At 42.8% G+C, this 18692-nt stretch overlaps 1 protein-coding gene across 2 annotated transcripts in view; it reads left to right on the top strand.

Moving 5' to 3' along the window:
• The window catches only part of LOC140480001 (vitamin D3 hydroxylase-associated protein-like), a 68553-nt gene that overhangs the window by 8474 nt on the left and 41387 nt on the right, over positions 1–18692 (top strand). For both annotated transcript variants that reach the window (XM_072574477.1, XM_072574478.1), the window contains 3 exons: positions 2912–3045; positions 6655–6861; positions 13527–13567. In XM_072574477.1, the coding sequence (XP_072430578.1) occupies positions 2912–3045; positions 6655–6861; positions 13527–13567 (382 nt within the window). The remainder of the gene's footprint in view (positions 1–2911; positions 3046–6654; positions 6862–13526; positions 13568–18692) is intronic.

Below are 18692 nucleotides of genomic sequence, written 5' to 3' on the forward strand. Positions count from 1 at the left end.
AACTTGCGAAATTTCATTAGACATTTCACTTCTCAAAATATTCCAGATTCTAACAGGTTTCCTTTTGACCTTAAAATACCAAATACTGGAATCACAGTGGGTCAGACAGCAAGCTAACGTTTCCAGTCTAGTCTTGAAATGTTAGCTTGCTCTCTCTCTCCATAGAAGCTGTCTGACCCTCTGTGATCTCCAGCATTTGTTGTTTTCAATACAGATTCCACAATCAGCAGTACTTTGTTCCTTCCTTTTTGAATTTTGTTGCTTCTCTGGAACCTACTTCTGTGTGTATTCATCTTTGCTCTTAACACAACATTAAAGCTTGATGAACCATAACCGATATGACCCATAGACCTTCCCGTTATTAATTCTTGTTGGGGTATAGTTGTCTTGCAATGTCCTAAACAAATAGTCCTACAGTAATTAAACAATCCTGTGACCTGTCTTGCACATCCACAGGTCTGTTGTATCATTTTGACTGTGGAGAGGTTCCCATTATTTTTTTTTAATTCAGGCTGGCTTCAAATCCAGCTGCTTCCAGTAACTTAAGGACATACAGATAAGCCCTATGCATTTCTCAAAGGCTCCTGAAACAATCAGAAGATTCCTCATATCTTTGATCGCTATACTGCTGCTTAAAGTTCATGTAACTTTGAGTGCTTGAAATAGCAACTCCTATTAAATTACTTTCAGTTCCAATTTCAGAAACAAATAAATTGCACGCTTGGTGGTTTTAAACTGTTCTTGTCCAGATCAGAGACCCGAATGATCGGAGTCAATTTGGGGTTCTCCCATTCTCAAACACTTTGGCTCAGAAAATAACGTATAGCCTGAAAAGTCTCTAAAAGACAAAGCCTTTCATCTGCATTGGGTGTCTGCAAATTTCCAAAACTGCATGTCTAGCAATGTGAAAGGTGCATGGTGAAATGAAAAGAAATCTGCCAGAAGAAAGTGTTAACTAGCAGATTGATCACAGTGGGGAAGGAGCTGTTCTGAAGACTTATGAATGGACTTCTAATAATAGGATCATCTTTCTCTGTAGCTGGAACACTACATTCTGCATTCTGTTCCATTACGCTGATGTATTTGTGTGATATGCCTGGATAGCAAGCAAAACAATACTTTTCACTGTATCTTGGTACATGTGACGATAGAAAATCAAATCAGACTGGAAATGTGTTTAAAGATGTAATAATTTGGAGGGTCTTCAGATGATCTTGCCAGAATTTAATTGGCACTACAGTGGACTGCTACCAGAAGTGTGATTTGGTCAAAGTACTTGCTTGAAAATTAGATCAAGTCTTTGAATCAGCCTCCCACCACCCACCCTGAACCCAGCGACTGCTCCCTTCACTCTTGGTCATACACATTAATCTCTTTTAAGGTCTTAGCTGTGACTGGTCATGCACTGGTTGTATGAGATCTCTTTGGTGAACTAGGTAGTCAATGTCCTAGTGGTATTATCACTAGACTATTAATCCAGAAACTGTGCTAACATTCTGGAGACCCAGGTTCAAATTTTGCATTAGCAAATGGTGGAATTTGAATTCAGTGAATAAAAATCTGGAATTACGAATCTACTGATGACCACAAAACAATTGCTAATTGTTGGAAAAACTTCTCTGACTCACTAATATTCTTCAGGGAAGTGAATCTGCCATCCTCACCTGATCTGGCCTACATGTAACTCCACAGCCATAGCAATGTGATTGACTCTCAATGGCTTTGCAATCAACCCAGTTCAAGGGTAGCTCGGGATGGGCGTTAACTGGCCAGCCAGCAATGCCCATGTACCATGAGTGAATAGAGAAAACACTATCTAGGATGCCCATTTGGTATCCACAGCTCAGTGGCTCAAAGGTAACATGGTGCATTAAGTGAGTAACAGGCCGAGCCATTGGATGCATGCAGTTGCCTCCTGTATGTCTATTTTTCAGGAGGAATACATTTTTTTTTTTGCTCTGAAAGTATTTCTGATTTTTGAATGATTGATTGGTTCCATGTTGTAGGAAGGCATGATCGTAGACAAATGTTTATTCCTTCCAATGAAATGCGCTACTATTGCTGTATGGGGTTTGCATCCCAGAAGATATTCGTTTACAATAATTTCACCTTTTTATTGCTTGGAGATTTTCCTGGGCATTCTCCATGGTGGGTGAGCAGTGTTTGTGCACCGACCACATGCAAGCTTCAAGCAACTATAGAAGGGAGGTATAAAGACACCATTTGGACCTTTTCTGGGTTCAAGTGCATGTGGATCCCTAAAATTGGATATGCTAAAGGGAGAGGCTGAATAGGCTTGGGCTGTTTTCCCTGGTGCATTGGAGGATGTGAGGGCTGCTCTTATCGAGGCTAATAAAATCATGAAGGGCATGGATAGGATAAATAGACAAAGTCTCTTCCCTGGGGTGGGGGAGTTGAGAGGGCATAGGTTTAGGGTGAGAGGGGAAAGATATAAAAGAAACTAAGGGGTAACATTTTCACTCAGAGGGTGATACGTGTATGGAATGAGCTGCCAGATGAAGTGGTGGAGGCTGGTACAATTTTAATATTTTAAAAGACATCTGGATGGGTAGATGAATAGGAAGGGTTTGGAAGGACATGGGCCGGGTGCTGGCAGGTGGGACCAGATTGGGTTGGGCTATCTAGTCAGTATGGATAATTTGGACTGAAAGGTCTGATTCCGTGCTGTACATCTCTGACTCTCTGTTTGTCTCTTGGGAATATTGAGTCACTGCCAAACTCCTAAAAATCCAGACAGATCACATTTTCCTCGGCAAACTTTCCTCATGCATAAGCAAGGGAGCAAAATTCAATATATATCCAATTTTGATTTTTACTAGTTTCTGCTCTCCTGAGTGAAATGGGGAAAGAAAAAAATGTTTCTCAAGAAGCTTTTTTTTTGAAAACACAGGGTCATGATTCAACATGTGGACTGAGGAAATTCTTTCACCAGCCTGCAACCAAGGATAGTGTCTTGGTCCAAGTGCTGAAGAAACAAGGGGCTATTCCTTTTGTGAAAACGAATGTCCCTCAGTCCCTGCTAAGGTAATCATGTATTATTGAGTTGTAGTTAGCGGCTGCTGATACTTTTTACAACTAAAAGAACTTTCATCATTAAGATAAATGACATGTTTTAATATAGTTCACATACATTGTGAATAAAGGAGCTGAAAAGATGGTCACTTGCTTCTGTGAACATACAGCAAATTATTGTAAAGATTAAAATTACTGCCGTGCAACATAACTGCAAGAAGCAAAATGTCACAAACAAAGGAAGTGTGTGCCTTGTAGGGACTGTATAACCAAGTGCAGTTTGAGATCAATTCTGAATCTTTCTGAACAGACCATAACACCATAAGATCTAAGAGTAAAGTTATTAGATTTCCACATGTACAGAAGTATGGGAGTACAGTGAAAAGTGTATAAATGTCACCACACACCACCACCACAGTTACAGAGGTGCCAACGAGAAAAGGCACAAAGTAAAGAGAGAGAGTGTTAAAGTATAACCATCATTGAATACATTTACAGAAAGAACTGAAATAATGGCTAACATCCAAGTCTTTATTAATTTAAACTAGAAAATAAAGGAATTAAAAGTTTTAAAGTAGGGCAGTGCAGTGGCGGAGTGTTAGCACTGTTGCCTCACAGTGCCAGGATGCCAGGCTTGATTCTGACCTCAGGCAACTGTCTGTGGAGTTTGCATATTCTCCCTGTGTCTGCATTAAGTTCCTTCGGGTGCTCTGGTCTCCTCCCACAGTCCAAAGGTGGATAGGACATGCTAAATTGCCCCACAGTGTTCAGGGATGTGTAGGCTCAGTGGATTAGCCATGGGAAAGGGTGACAGGAATAGGTAGGGGTCGGGGGTCTGGGTGGGATGCTCTTCAGAGGGTCAGTGTGGACTCAATGGGGTGAGTGTCCTGTTCCCAACTGTGGGGATTCCATGATTCGTCAGTTGTTGATGGTTGTACTGCTATGCCCGGCTGTGAGGGGAATGTTTAATGGGTGGGGTGCCAGTCATAACAGTTTGCCCTGACCTGGATAGTGTTTAGCTTCTCATGTGTTGTTGTGGCTGCGGTTGTCCATGTAAGTAGAGAATTCAATGACATTAATCCTGCCCCAACTGACTTGCTCAAACCATATTGGGGAGCGACCTGAAGCCTTACTGATTTGAATGATTCAGTATCATTGCAAGCCATGCTGTAGTTACTACACTGTAAGTGGATGAGAAGTCGGGAGAAAATGGAAAATTAAATATAATCAAACCAAGCACAGAGTGTAGGAGACTCTCTACAAAATAAAATAAAAAGGGCGTTTCATCAATAAAATTAGATGCTAAAATAAAAAACTGCAACAATTAACTGATTGCCAGACCGAACAAAATAGTTTTTGAGTATACAAATCACCTGTTCAACAATGGCAGCTGAGGCAAGAAATCCAAAAAAATCAGGTTTATTAGGTTCTGAATACCAATAGAAGTTCAAACAGTTACAATCCAAGCATTTCGATACCACCTATTACTGCTGAAAGCCAATTCAAGAATTCTCAGGAAACTGAGGGAGGGGATCTTCGATGGTCATGGATGATTATGACTCTGTGATTTCTCCTTTCAATCCATAGAATCCCTGTAGTTAGAAGCAGACCATTTGGCTCCTCAAGGAGGAGAAAGTGAGGACTGCAGACGCTGGAGATCAGAGTCGAGAGTGTGGTGCTGGAAAAGCACAACAGATCAGGCAGCATCTGAGGAGCAGGAGAATCCACGTTTTGGGAATATGCCCTTCGTTAAGAATATGCCTGACCTGTGCTTTTCCAGCACCACACTATCTACCTTTGGCTCATCAGGTATACCTCTGAAGAGCATCCCACCCAGACCTGCGCCTCCTACTCTATCCCTGTAACCCTGCATTTACCATGACTAATTTACCAAGCCTACACATGCCTGGACACTATGGGACAATTTAACATGGCTAATCTATCTAACCTGCATATCTTTGGACTACGGGAGGAAACTTGAGAACTTGGAGGAAACCCATGCAAATGCAGGGAGAATGTCTGTGTGGAGTTTGCACAGTTGCTGAGGTAGGAATCAAACCTAGGTCGTTGACACGGAGAGGCAACAGTGCTAACCACTGAGCCACCTTGCTGCCCCACTTTTAAAAATCTTCAAGTCTTTGAATTCACAGGATGCATTTCTTTGACTAGAGGTCATCCTCCCTCCTGCATCCTACCTGGTAGCTCAAACAGCTTTCTACACTAAACATTCGCTTTCCTGTTCATAAAAATGACTGTTTAATATTCCATCGATCCATGCTATCATTCCCTTTTTTTTAATGCCTTGTTTTTCCCCTCCCCTTATTGGCACAACAGTAGGCATTCATTCACACCACATTGATGTTGCATATCAATTGGTGCATCTGTACTTCCACGTATATAAATGAACAAATAACTTTTGGGGGAATTTACAACAAATCCAATGACTAAACGTTCAGTCTGGATGCAGGTAGCTGGAGTTGGCAAATCTCCTGGCTTGTGGTTCGTGTTATGATGCAAACTGCTCCCTGTGGGGTGATCTTCGCTCCAGGAGCAGGGTGTGGGACAGAGTAGGACCTACTGCTCCTGGAAGTAGGCCAAAGAAGCAGCCAAGTTCTGAAACAGTTTGGTTAAAAAGCATGCTTCAGCTCTCTTTGATTGCATTACTCTTGTTTTACTTTTTGAGCTCACCAGCCTTCCTCCTTCACATCTTCTTGCCCACTTTCCCCATGCCAATTCATGCCACTACTCTCAATGACCTCTCCTACTGTCTGTGCCAACTTATAGTGACTCCATTCCCAATCATCTAGTATATACCATGCACAGAATCAATGAATACAATGGTAGCAATAGCACATGGGGAAAAAAATTGCCCATTCTTATACTTTTGGGAGAAAATGATGTTCCTAAAACCATATAGAAGTGTTAATCTTAAAGAATTAATAACAGAAGTTTAAGCACCTGACACATCTTAACCATTAAAAAAAAAGTTGAGGCAGAGGGACCCCTCTTATGACACAGTGGTAATGCCATTAACTCTGGACCGAGAGACACAAGTCCCACCTGCTCCTCAGGTGTCATCATATCACTGAACAGTTTATTTAGAAAAAGAAGATAAATTTTTTAAAAATTTAAAATATTGAGGTAGGCTCTTGTAGCACAGTAGTGATGTCGCTACCTCTGATTCAGGAAGGATGGGTTCAAGTCCCCATCTGTTCCAGAAGTGTGTAAGACCATCTCTGAACAGGTTAATTGGAAAATATCCAGGCATTGACAAAAATGTTAATAAAAATAACTTTTATCCTTATGGAGACATCAATCAAGCAAAGTCAGTTGTTGTCTCCACTTGTGTAAACAAACTCACTAAAATTAATCCTGAACAAGCAAGCGATCTTTTACATGTTATCAGAGTATGAACCAGATGGGATACCTGTTTTTTCAGCAGGGAGCAAAATCAAACTGTACAATCACCTCCTTGCTCTGGTTTTTGAATAACATTGGCATGGGTGTAGAAAGGGCTAATTTTTTTTTCTGTGGTATCCTGACGTAAGAAACCAAAATCTAGGAAAGGCTGAAAAATATAAACCAGTTCATGATGAAGATAAATTTTGTTTTCTTTTAAAGCTATGAATGCAGTAACCCTATTTTTGGGCAAACTCTCAACCCACATGACCACAAACGCACACCGGGCGGGTCATCTGGTGGAGAAGGGGCCCTGATCGCAGCCGGTGGTTCGATCCTTGGCATTGGGAGTGATATTGGTGGCAGCATCCGGGTGCCAGCTGCATTTTGTGGAATCTGTGGCTTCAAGCCAACTGGGAATCGATTGAGGTAAGTACACAGTTTACTTTGTTGAGCTAAAACTCATTAAATGTTTGACTTCCTAATAATTTTATCAAGATTTCATTCATAGAATCCCTACAGTGTGGAAACAGGCCATTTGACCCAACGAGTCCACACCTACCCTCCGAAGAGCATCCCACCCAGATCCACCCCCCCAACCTTGCATTTCACTTGGCTAACCCACCTAACCTACACATCTCCTGGACACAACAGGGTAGTTTAACATGGCCAATCCACCTAACGTGCACATCTTTGAACTTTGGGAGGAAATGGGAGCACCCAGTGAAAACCCATGCAAATACTGGGAGAACGTGCAAACTCTACACAGTTAGTTGCCCAAGGGTGGAATGGAATCCAGGTCTCTGGTGCTGTGAGGCAGCAGTGCTAACTACTGAGCCATCATATCGCCTAAGGATCTTGAATCACTAGTGGTTTGACTTACAATGTTGGAGTCAGGGAGACTGTTTAACCTTTTTATAAACAAAAACAGTGTGGATTTGGGTCAAGTAGCCATTGGAAGGGGCTCAAATTGTGTGTGGGAAAGCAAACAAAGGCCAGTCATTTTCACCCCCACCTTCCTGCTTGCGACTGTTATGAAATCACCAGCCAATTTTAACACTTTAAAGGCAATTACTGGATGTTTGAATTGTGCTAATAGAATTTAATTCTTGCATGTGAGTGTTGCTCGAGGAACTTGCAAGGAGTAAAGGTGACTGAGCAAATGGACGTTGCGTCTAAGTGTCACAGAATTGATGAACACATTTCCAAAACAAAATTGGTTGAAGGAACTCCAATTTAGCAGCATCAATCATTGATACTATGAGACCTGCTGGGTTTCTCTAGCCATTTTTGTTTTGGCTTCAGATTTCAAGCACCACAGTTCTTGTTTTATTTTAGGATGTGCTTTCACTGCTTTGTAACACCTTAGACATCACTTTCACTGCTTTGGAGTTTTGTGGACCACCTCGTCACTTTGTCTATCAATGATCAGCTCACAATGGGTGCCCTGCATATGTGGCTTTAACTTGGACCTTAGGTGAGGACCAAGATGAACAGCGGAAGGAGGATTGACTCCAATTTTCTATTTCACAGGAGAAACTACACGTGCGCAGTGCTGCACCACACATCTTTCACATACAACCTCAACTCTCAGAATTGAACGCAGTATTCCAAAAGTGGCCTAACCAATGTCCTTGATAGCTGCAACATGACCTGCCAACTCCTACACTCAATACTCTTGACCTTAAACTCCAAATCAAGGTTGCAACGAGGGAGGAGCTGCATTGACATGTCTGGCACCAGTGCCATAGGAGACTCAGGTTTTCACATCAGGTGGTCACTGACATTTGCAGCTTTTTGGAAGAAACTTCTTTGTCACTGGATCTGTTGGCCATATGTTGCCAGGGGCTGTCAAAGTCACCATTGAGTCATAGAAATATGCAGCATGGAAGTAGACTCACCCAGACCCATTCCCCTACTCTATTGCTCTACATTTCCCCCTGATTAATACACCTAACCTACACATCCCTGAACACTATGGGCAATTTAGCATGGCCAATTCACTTAGCCTTCATATCTTTGGACTGTGGGAGGAAACCAGAACACCCAGAGGAGACCCACACAGACATTGGGATTATGTGCAAACTCCTCACAGACAGCCGCCCGAACCCACGTCCGTGGCACTGTGAGGCAGCAGTGCTAACCGCTGAGCCACCATGCTGCCCCAGCATTTGGCCCATACTCCTCTAAACCCTTCCTATTCACGTACCCATCCAGATTCCTTTTAGATGTTGTAAATGTAATCAGCCTCCACCAGTTCCCCTGGCAGTTCATTCTATACATGCACCACCCTCTGAGGAAAAAGTTGTATTTCAAATTCCTTTGAAATCTTTCCCCCCTCACCTTAAATGCCCTCTAGTTTTGGACTCCCTACACTGGGGAGAAGCCCTTGACTATTCACTCTATCCATGCCCCTCATGATTTCATAATCTCTATAAGGTCCTCAGCCTCCGATGCTCCAGAGACAGTAGCCCCAGCCTATTCAGCCTTGCCCTATCGCTCAAAATCTCCAACTCTGGCAATATTCTTGTAAATGTTTTCTGAACTCTTTCAAGTTTAACAACGTCTTTCCTATAGTAGGGAGACCAGAATTGAATGCAATATTCCAAAAGTGATGTGATCAAAGCCCTGTATAATCACATCATGATCTCCCAACTCATATAACTTAAATCACTGACCAATGAAGGCAAGAGTACCAAACATCAATTTCAATAGCCTGTCTGAATGTCTTCACTTCTGGCTCTTTGAAGGAATCAGCAGGAATATTCTCTGAATTTCAGCATCTGCTGCCTACAAATGTGTCTATCAACGCTTGTTTGTCATGGCTCAGGAGCATAAGACATAGGAGTGGAAGCAAGGCCATTTTGCCCATCGAGTCCACTCAGCCATTTAATCACGGCTGATGGGCGTTTCAATTCTGCTTACCCATACTCTCCCTGTATTCCTTAATTCCTTGTGAGATCAAGAATTTATCAATCTCTGCTTGAAAATTCCTAACGTCCCGGCCACCACTGCGCTCTGTGGCAATGAATTCCACAGACACACCACACTGTGTCTGAAGAAATGTCTCCTCACTTCCATTCTAAATTGATCCCCTCTAATTCTAAGGCTGTGCCCACTGGTCCTACTCTCCCTGCTTAACAGAAACAAATTTACAGCGCCCACCCTTTTTAAACCATGCATTATCTTGTAAGTTTCTATTAGATTTCCCCATAACCTTCCCCACAAACTCTAATGAATATAATCCCAGGATTCTCAGCCGATTATCATGGGTTAGGCCTACCATTCCAGGGATCATCCGTGTGAATCTCCGATGGACATGCTCTAGTGCCAGTATTTCCTTCCTGAGTTGTGAGGCCCAAAATTGGACACAGTATTCAAAACAGGGCCTAACTAGAGCTTTATAAAGTTTCAGAAGCACGTCGCTGCTTTTATTTTCCAACCCTCTTGAGCTAAATGACAACATTACATTTGCTTTCTTAATCATGGACTCAACCTGCAAAATAACCTTTAGAGAATCCTGGACTAGCACTCCCAGATCCCTTTGTACTTTGGCTTTATGAATTTTCTCACTGTTTTAAAAAAATAGTCCTTGCCTGTATTCTGTTTGCCAAAGTGCAAGGCCTCGCACTTGCTCACGTTGAATTTCATCAGCCATTTCCTAAACTGTCTCAATCTTTCTGCAGCCTCCCCACCTCCTCAGGACTATCTGCCTGCCCGACTAACTTAGTATCATTGGCGAACTTTGGTAGAATGCCCCCAGTCCCTTGATCCAGATCATTAATATATAAAGTGAACAGCTGCGGCCCCAACACTGAACCCTGTGGGACCCCACTTGTCACCATCTGCCATTCCGAAAAGGAACTTTTTATCCCAACTCTCTGCCTTCTGTCAGACAGCTAATCGCTAATCCAGGCCAGTAGCTCACCTTGAACGCCATGGGCCCTCACCTTAATCAGTAGCCTCCTGTGAGGCACTTTATCAAAGGCCTTTTGGAAGTCTAGATAGATACCATTCACTGGGTTTCCCCTGGTCTAACCTACTTGTTACCTCTTCAAAGAATTCTAACAGGTTTGTCAGGCACTACCTCTCCTTAGGAAATCCAAGCTGACTTGTTCTAATCTGATTCGGTACTTCCAAGAATTTAAAAATCTCATCGTTAATGATGGATTCTAGAATTTTACCAACAACCGAGGTTAGTTAGGCTAATCGATCTGTAATTTTCCATCTTTTGTCTTGAACCTTTCTTGAACAAGGGGGTTACAACAACAATTTTCCAATCATCTGGAATTTTCTCTGACTTGTGATTTTTGAAAGATCACAGTCAGCGCCTCCACTATTTCCTCAGCCACCTCTCTCAAACTCTAAGATGTAGTCCATTGGGGCCAGGAGATTTATCAATATTTAGATCTTGTAGCTTTTTTGGCACTTGCTCATTTGTAATGGCTACCATACTCAACTCTGCCCCCTGACTCTCCTTAATTGTTGGGATATGACCCCTATCTTCCACTGTGAAGACTGACACAAAGTACTTATTAAGTTTTTCAGCTAATTCCTTATCTCCCAGTACTAGCCTTCCAGCATTAACTTGGAGCAGCTGAATTTCTACTTTTGCCTCACTGATTGTGTTTTTTTTATGTATTGACAGAAACCTTTACTCTCATTTCTAATATTACTGGCTAGCTTATCTTTCATATTTGATCCGCTCCTTCTTTATTTCTCTCTTTGTTATCCTCTGTTTGTGTTTGTAGTCTTCCTAATCTTTTGATTTCCCAGTGCTCTTGGCCACTTTATAGGCTCTCTCTTTTTCCTGACTTCCTTCATCGGCCATGGCTGGGTAATTCATACAGCTCCCCCCCACCCCCACCCCCCCCCCCCCCCCCCAACAAACCCAGGATAATCTTACATTTCTTTGGGATGAACCTCTGTACTGTGTCCTCAATTACACCCAAAAAACTTCTGCCATTGTTGCTCTACTGTCTTGCCCAGTAGGCTCTACTTCCAGTCAATTTTCGTCAGTTCCTCTCTCATATGCCTGTAATTACCTTATGCAATTTGCAACCAATGAGGCCTGTAAGAAAGTGCAAGCACTCTGATTTATGAATAAAGAACTTCAGATATGTGGAGTGAAAGACAGATTGATGGAATTGGGGCTGTTCTGTGCTAGGATGATACTGTTTTGAGGTTGTTATCCGGAAGAATGGACTTCCTGAAGCCCATGCAGTTAAAACTGCAGGACAAGTTTGAATTTCTTCCTCTCGGTTTCATGCTTGCAACCAGCCTGACTGAAGTGTTGAAGACCTGTTAGGTGCTGAAATACATAGTTACAGCCTGTAAATGCTGGTCTGGGATCCGGTAAATCTGGGGGTGTGGGGAATATTATTTTGGGATAGTGGTTAGGGAGCAGATATGTTGAGGGGAATGTTGGAAGGCGAAAGGCAACATTCCTGGTCTGCAGGTAATTCTGTAAAGCCACATTGCAGAACTACAGAACAGCTATGGTGCAAAGGGGGCTATTTGGCCCATTGTACATGTACTGGTTCTATTCCCTAGTGCTAATCCTTGCACAGCATTTCTATTGAATACTTGAACTGAGCATGCATCCATATTTTCAGAATGCAGTACATTCCATGTCAAAACTCCTCATTGAATGAATTTTTTTTTTCACATGCCTTGTTTCATTTGCACATTAAGTTAACCATATTCCATGTGGATGAGTCCTTTGTAGCTCATTTCAGCTGAAATTTCCTAAATCTTGGGAAAGCGAGCTGACTTGAATTAAAAGTACATTGGTTGTTAAAAGGAAGGCACGTGCCTTTTTAGCTGTTTAAATGACCAACCAACTTCCAGTGGTTAGATAAGATTAGCTTCCCTACAGTGTGGAAACAGGCTCTTCGGCCCAACAAGTCCACACCGACCCTCTGAAGAGCAACTCACCCATACATATTCCCCTACATTTAGCCCTGCACCTAACACTACAGGCAATTTAGCATGGCCAATTTACCTAACCTGCACATCTTTGGAATGTGGGAGGAAACCGGAGCACCCGGAGGAAACCCACACAGACGCGGGGAGAACGTGCAAACTCCACATAGACAGTTTCCCGAGGCAGGAATTGAACCCGGGTCCCTGGCGCTGTGAGGCAGCAGTGCTAACCACTGAGAATGGCCCCCCTGTCCCTCAGCTCACCTCCAATAATATGAGAAATTGGTTGGAGTCTTGTTTCAGAAATGAATTCAATTTAATTAATTCAACAAAAATTCAAATTCATGTTTGAAAATTTTTTTTCTCTGAACTGAGCACACTCTCGTTTGTTTTTGAAAGTTCAGATTAGAGTAATGGAGGATATTCCATTGTTCATGTGTTTGTTTTTGTCAGTAGGTTTCCATTGAAACTAAACTATCGCCCTGTATGACAATAGACAATAGACAATAGATGCAGGAGTAGGCCATTCTGCCCTTCGAGCCTGCACCGCCATTCAATATGATCATGGCTGATCATTCCTAATCAGTATCCTGTTCCAGCCTTATCTCCATACCCCTTGACTCCACTATCTTTAAGAGCTCTATCCAATTCTTTCTTAAAAGAATCCAGAGACTGGGCCTCCACTGCCCTCTGGGGCAGAGCATTCCACACAGCCACCACTCTCTGGGTGAAGTAGTTTCTCCTCATCTCTGTCCTAAATGGTCTACCCCGTATTTTTAAGTTGTGTCCTCTGGTTCGGCACTCCCCCATCAACGGAAATATGTTTCCTCCTGCCAGAGTGTCCAGTCCTTTCATAATCCTATACGTTTCAATCAGATCCCCTCTCAGTCTTCTAAACTCAAGGGTATACAAGCCCAGTCGCTTCAGTCTTTCCGTGTAAGGCAATCCTGCCATTCCAGGAATTGACCTCGTGAACCTACGCTGCACTCCCTCAATAGCCAGAATGTCTTTCCTCAAATTTGGAGACCAGAACTGTACACAGTACTCCAGGTGTGGTCTCACCAGGGCCCTGTACAGCTGTATGATTATTACATTAAAGCACCATGAATGATTACAAAGAGGAATCTGGTTCTTTCACTGACATTTTTTATTGTTGATATGTTATTTAGCTCTCAAGGAATCAGAGCGTCTCTACCTGGACAAAAAACTGGTAAGTTTATAAAAAATTCCAAGTGACCTTCAATTTGTTTCCCAATATTGTCTGGCTTTTATATTCCTTATTATAGTGAATAATTTGCCTCATCCAGTATGAATTACATGTCAACAGTTGAACTATGTTTGATTTTCAAGAACAAGGTTATTTCCCTTGACTGCTTTTTAATGATGATTTTAATTTTTTTGTAACATGCCTGGAATCATTTCACTTTCCTTCTTTTGTACTCATTCAAAAATTATAAGCTTTTTCTCAAAAGTTAGGTATAGAATTGTAGAATTTAACAATATAAGAGGCCTTTGATCTATTGTACTGGCTCCAAAGAGCTAACCAGCTACTCCAACTCTTGAGCCCTCTAAGTTAATCACTTTTAAGGGTTAAACAGAACTGCACATAGCACTCTGAGCTCTTCATGGGGTTATAACATTCTACTTTATTAACTTGTATGTTATCCCTCTACTAAGAAATGCCAGCACCTTAATTAGCTCTGTTTCTTTGTCATTGTATCTTAACCATCATGCTTGCAAAGCTTTCTCTACTTTTATAATTTATCTAGATTCTTAGACAGGCATCACATGTTAAACCAACATTTACCTTGAAGCTGGATTTTCCTGTAGGTATCGGAACCAACTGGGTGGCCGGAAATCTGTCATGCTGGCAGCAGACGGTCCTTCCACCTTCTGCTATAATGGACAGCAGTGGGCCAGCAACTTTGGGAAATCCCTCAGGAGGTCCGGCAGCCCTGCCGGGAGATGAAGGCATTGCTGAATCAGCTTGAGAATCACAAAGCACCTTTTTGATCATAGAGTTCCATCAGTATGGAAACAGATCATTCAGCCCACCAAGTCCACACCAACCCTCCAAAGAGCATCCCACCCAGACCTAGCCCCTGTCCTATCCCTGTAACTTTACTTTTCCCTTGGCTAGTTCACCTACCCTGCACATCCATGGACACTGTGGACAATTTAGCATGGCTAATCCATCTCACCTGCACATCTTTGGACTGTGGGAGGAAACCTGAGCAGCAGGAGGAAACACTCAGACACAAAATGTGCAAATTCCACACAGACAGCCGCCCATAGCTGGAATCAAACCTTGGTCCCTGGTGTTGTGAGGCAGCAGGGCTAACCACTGAGTCACTTTGCCACTCTTTGGTTGACAAACAAAGGTTGCACTGAAGACTTCCAAAACCTGTGGGGACATCGGAGATGTGAGGGAAATCCTTTCTGATAGCATTATGTCTTCACAACTCTGATGTTGTAGTGTGGAACCTGGCTTGAAACTAGGCCTTCAGTGAGCAGATGACCTCCGCCAATAACTGAAAGTAGTTTGGAGGGTGGAAGTGAGTGAACCTCCTGTTAAAATATCAGTGGTTGTGCAAAAATGGCTACATAGTCCCTTTTGGAGTTTAGACCAGTATCTGGTTTGTTCTTGTGTTGTCTCCTGGAGAAATAGAGTCCAGAGTGTGGTGCTGGAAAAGCACAGCAGGCCAGGTGTCCAAGGAGCAGGAAAATCGATGTTTTGGGCAAAAGCCCTTCATCAGGAAAGGTGATATTTCTCCATCCTGACTCTAGCAGTGGCTGATCAAGGGAACAAATTATTTCCAAAGTACCTGATTGACGAAGATTTTCCTCTGCGGATCATGCATCATAATATTATAGGAACTGAAATACCTCCACACAGGCTGATATCCTGTCACCAACTCACCCTTTACTTACACATGGAGAGTCCTTGACGCTGATCCAGCTCCCTCATGGCCAGCTCTGAGTGAACAGGATACTGGACACTCCTGTTCTTACCTGGTCAGCCAGGGTTCCCTGATTAAGGATGTTAATCCGATCCAATCGGGGAACTCATGTTCTATGAAGTACACTTGGCTGACCTCATTACAGTCACTGCAGGAACATCCTGATCTTTCGTTTATATGGGAGACTGACTGAGCGCAATAGAGTGGAAGCAACTCATTTTAGAAAATGAATGAGTCAACAATTAAGCATCTAGCAACATTTCAGCCACCACATTGCTGCAGTTTATGCATACTATGCAAAAAGCTTTATGTTCTTTGGTTTTAATTAGGTGTAAAACCTACTTTGAGGAGCCTTTTTGATGTTGGTAAAAAGGGACAATCTGCAAAGTTCAGAATTTTCATGGATCTGTTCCCTACAACTTTGGTCCATCTGTAAGTTCCAAGAGAAGGTAGGAATATTTCATTTTGGGATCAACTGATGGAGGCTGAGGATGACTGTTATGGAGGTATATAAAATCATGAAGGGCAGGAAAACGTGAATAGCCAAGATCTTTTTCCTTAGGTGGGGGAGGAAAAAAGTCCAAAACTAGAGGGAATAGGTTTAAGGTGAGAGGGGAAAAATTTAAAAAGGACCTGAGGGGTAACTTTTTCATGCAGAGGATGGTGCATGTAAGGAATGAGTTGCCAGAAGGAATAGTGGAGGCTGGTACAATTACAACATTTAAAATGATTTGTAGATGAATAGGATGGGTTTAGAGGGATATAAGGCAAATCCTGGCAAATGGGACCAGGTCACATTGGGATATCTGGTCAGTGCAGATGAGTTGGACTGAAGGGTCTGCTTCTGTGCTGTATGAATCTATAACTCGCCAATTTACTATAAAGCTGCCAAACAGGACTACTTGCATGGCAAACCGCATAAGCAGCAATTAATAGACACAGCTATGCAATCTCCCAACCAACAGATCACATCTAAGCTCTGCAGTCTTGTCACATTGTGAATGATGGTAGACAATTAGACAACATGATGGAGGAGGAGGCTCCGTAAGTATTTCCCTCCTCAATGATGGAAGAGCCCAGCACTCAAGTGCAAAAAGATAAGGCTGACATGTTTGCAACAGTTGTCAGCCAGAAGTGCTGAGTGGGTGATCCATTCCGGCCTCCTCCAGTAGTCCCAGCATTAAAGATACCAGTCTTCAGCCGATTCAATTCACTCCACAGGATATCAAGAAACTATTGGAGGCACTGGATACTGCAAAGGCTGAGGGCCCTGACAGCATTCCATCTATAGTACCGAAGACACATGCTCCTGAACTTGCCATACACCTAGCCATGTGAATCCAGTACAGCTACATGACTGGCATGTTGTGGAATATGGAAAATTGCCTAAGTACGCTCTGTACTCAAAAAGCAGGACAAATCCAACCTGCCTAATAATTGCCCTAACAGTCTCAATCATCCCTATAATGACTTAATCATCAGTTAAGTGATTTAAGGTGTCACCAACATTGCTATCAAGCAGCACCTGCTCAGAGATAATCTGTTCAGTGAACCCCAGCTTGGGCTTCGCCAGATCCACTCACCACCTGACATCATTGCAACCTTGGTTCAAACATAGACAAAAGAGCTGAATTCCAGAGGGGAAGTGAGAGTGTTTAAATGCAGCCTTGACATCAAGGGTTGTCAGTGTGGCATCAAGGAGCCCTATGAAATTTGAGTCAGTGGGTATTGGGGCAAACCCTCCACTGTTGACGTCATGTCTGGCATATAGGAACATGCATGTGGTTGTTGGAAGTCAGTCATCTCTGTTCCAGGACACATTTGCAGGAATTCTTCAGGGTAGTGCCTGTGGCTCATCTATCTTCAGTTGGGTAACCCAAGATGGAGGATGCGGAAAAATTTCTGGCTGTAAGAGCTGCTCCTTTTTTTTTGAGGTATTTCAGGTGTTGGAGGTGATTTCCTCGAATTCCAGGAGCAGCAATTACTGTCTTATATGCTGTTGCATTGTTTTGGAACCCTGGAAAAAAAAAAGTCAAAACAACAGCAGTTTTAAAAGGGAGAAGAGCAGACAAAGGAAGCACATGGTGAGGACAGTGCAGGAGAGAGAGAGAGAACCTGCACAGTTACCGCCTTTGCTGTTTGAATCCGTGTATTGCTGGACATCGGAGTGCAGCTGGAAAAATTAACAAACAGTGAAATTCACAACTAATCTTGGAGGAACTGAGGGGTGAAGTTCACAGCACAGAATCAGATAAGTTAATCGTTGTTTTAAGTCTGTCCAAGAGAGAGCCTGCAGTAGGGAGTATTGTGGATTCTTTCTTGATTCTATGTTTTCGGAGATAACTCTCTTAAACTTTAAATATAAGCCATAGCTATTAATTTAACCTGGGGCAGTGTTTGTAGAGGAATAAGACTGTATTATTTTCTGGGTCTGTAGATTGTGAAGGAGCAAAAATGGCCTTTACAGTGATATGTACTTCTTGGGAGTTTAAAGAGAGTTTAAGGGTTACTGCGGATTATATCTGCCATAAATGCTGTTGGATGCGAATCTTATCAGATCGAGTGGATCGGTTGGAGAGACAGATAGAACCGATGAGGAATTTGCAACAGCAACAGTATGTGATTGGCAGTTATAGGAAGGCAGGGGTGGGAAGGTGGAGTGGAGTCTCAGATACAGTCACATAGGTGGGTTAACTCCAGGAAGGGTGAGAGAGGTCGGCACCTAGGGCAGGAGTCTTTTGTGAATATACTAATTTCAAACAGGTATGCTGTTTTGGAAGATGTAGGGGGTGATGGATTCTCAGGGGAACGTAGCATGAACAGCCAAGTTTCTGGTATTGAGACTAGCTCTAAATGCAATGAGGGGTACGTCGGCTTCCAAGAGATCAATTGTGTTAGGGGATTCTGTAGTCTGAGGTACAGACAGATGTTTCTGTGGCCAGCAGAGAAAAAAACCAGAATGGTGTGTTGATTCCCTGGTGTCAGGATCAAGGATGTCTCTGAGAGGGTGCAGAATATTCTCACTGGGGAGAGGGGCCAGCAGGAGGTCATTGTCCACATTGGAAACAACGACATTGGAAGGGAAAAGGTTGAGACTCTGAAGGGAGATTATAGAGAGTTAGGCAGAAATTTAAAAAGGAGGTCCTCAAGGGTAGTAATATCTGGATTACTCCCAGTGCTATGAGCTAGTGAGGGCAGGAATAGGAGGACAGAGCAGATGAATGCATGGCTGAGGAGCTGGTGTATTGGAGAAGGATTCACTTTTTTGGATCATTGGAATCTCTTTTGGGGTAGAAGTGACCTGTTCAAGAAGGACGGATTGCACTGAAATTGGAAGGGGATGAATATACTGGCAGGGAAATTTGCTGGAACTGC

Source organism: Chiloscyllium punctatum, chromosome 7, assembly GCF_047496795.1.
Source record: "Chiloscyllium punctatum isolate Juve2018m chromosome 7, sChiPun1.3, whole genome shotgun sequence".
Classification (NCBI taxonomy): Eukaryota; Metazoa; Chordata; class Chondrichthyes; order Orectolobiformes; family Hemiscylliidae; genus Chiloscyllium; species Chiloscyllium punctatum.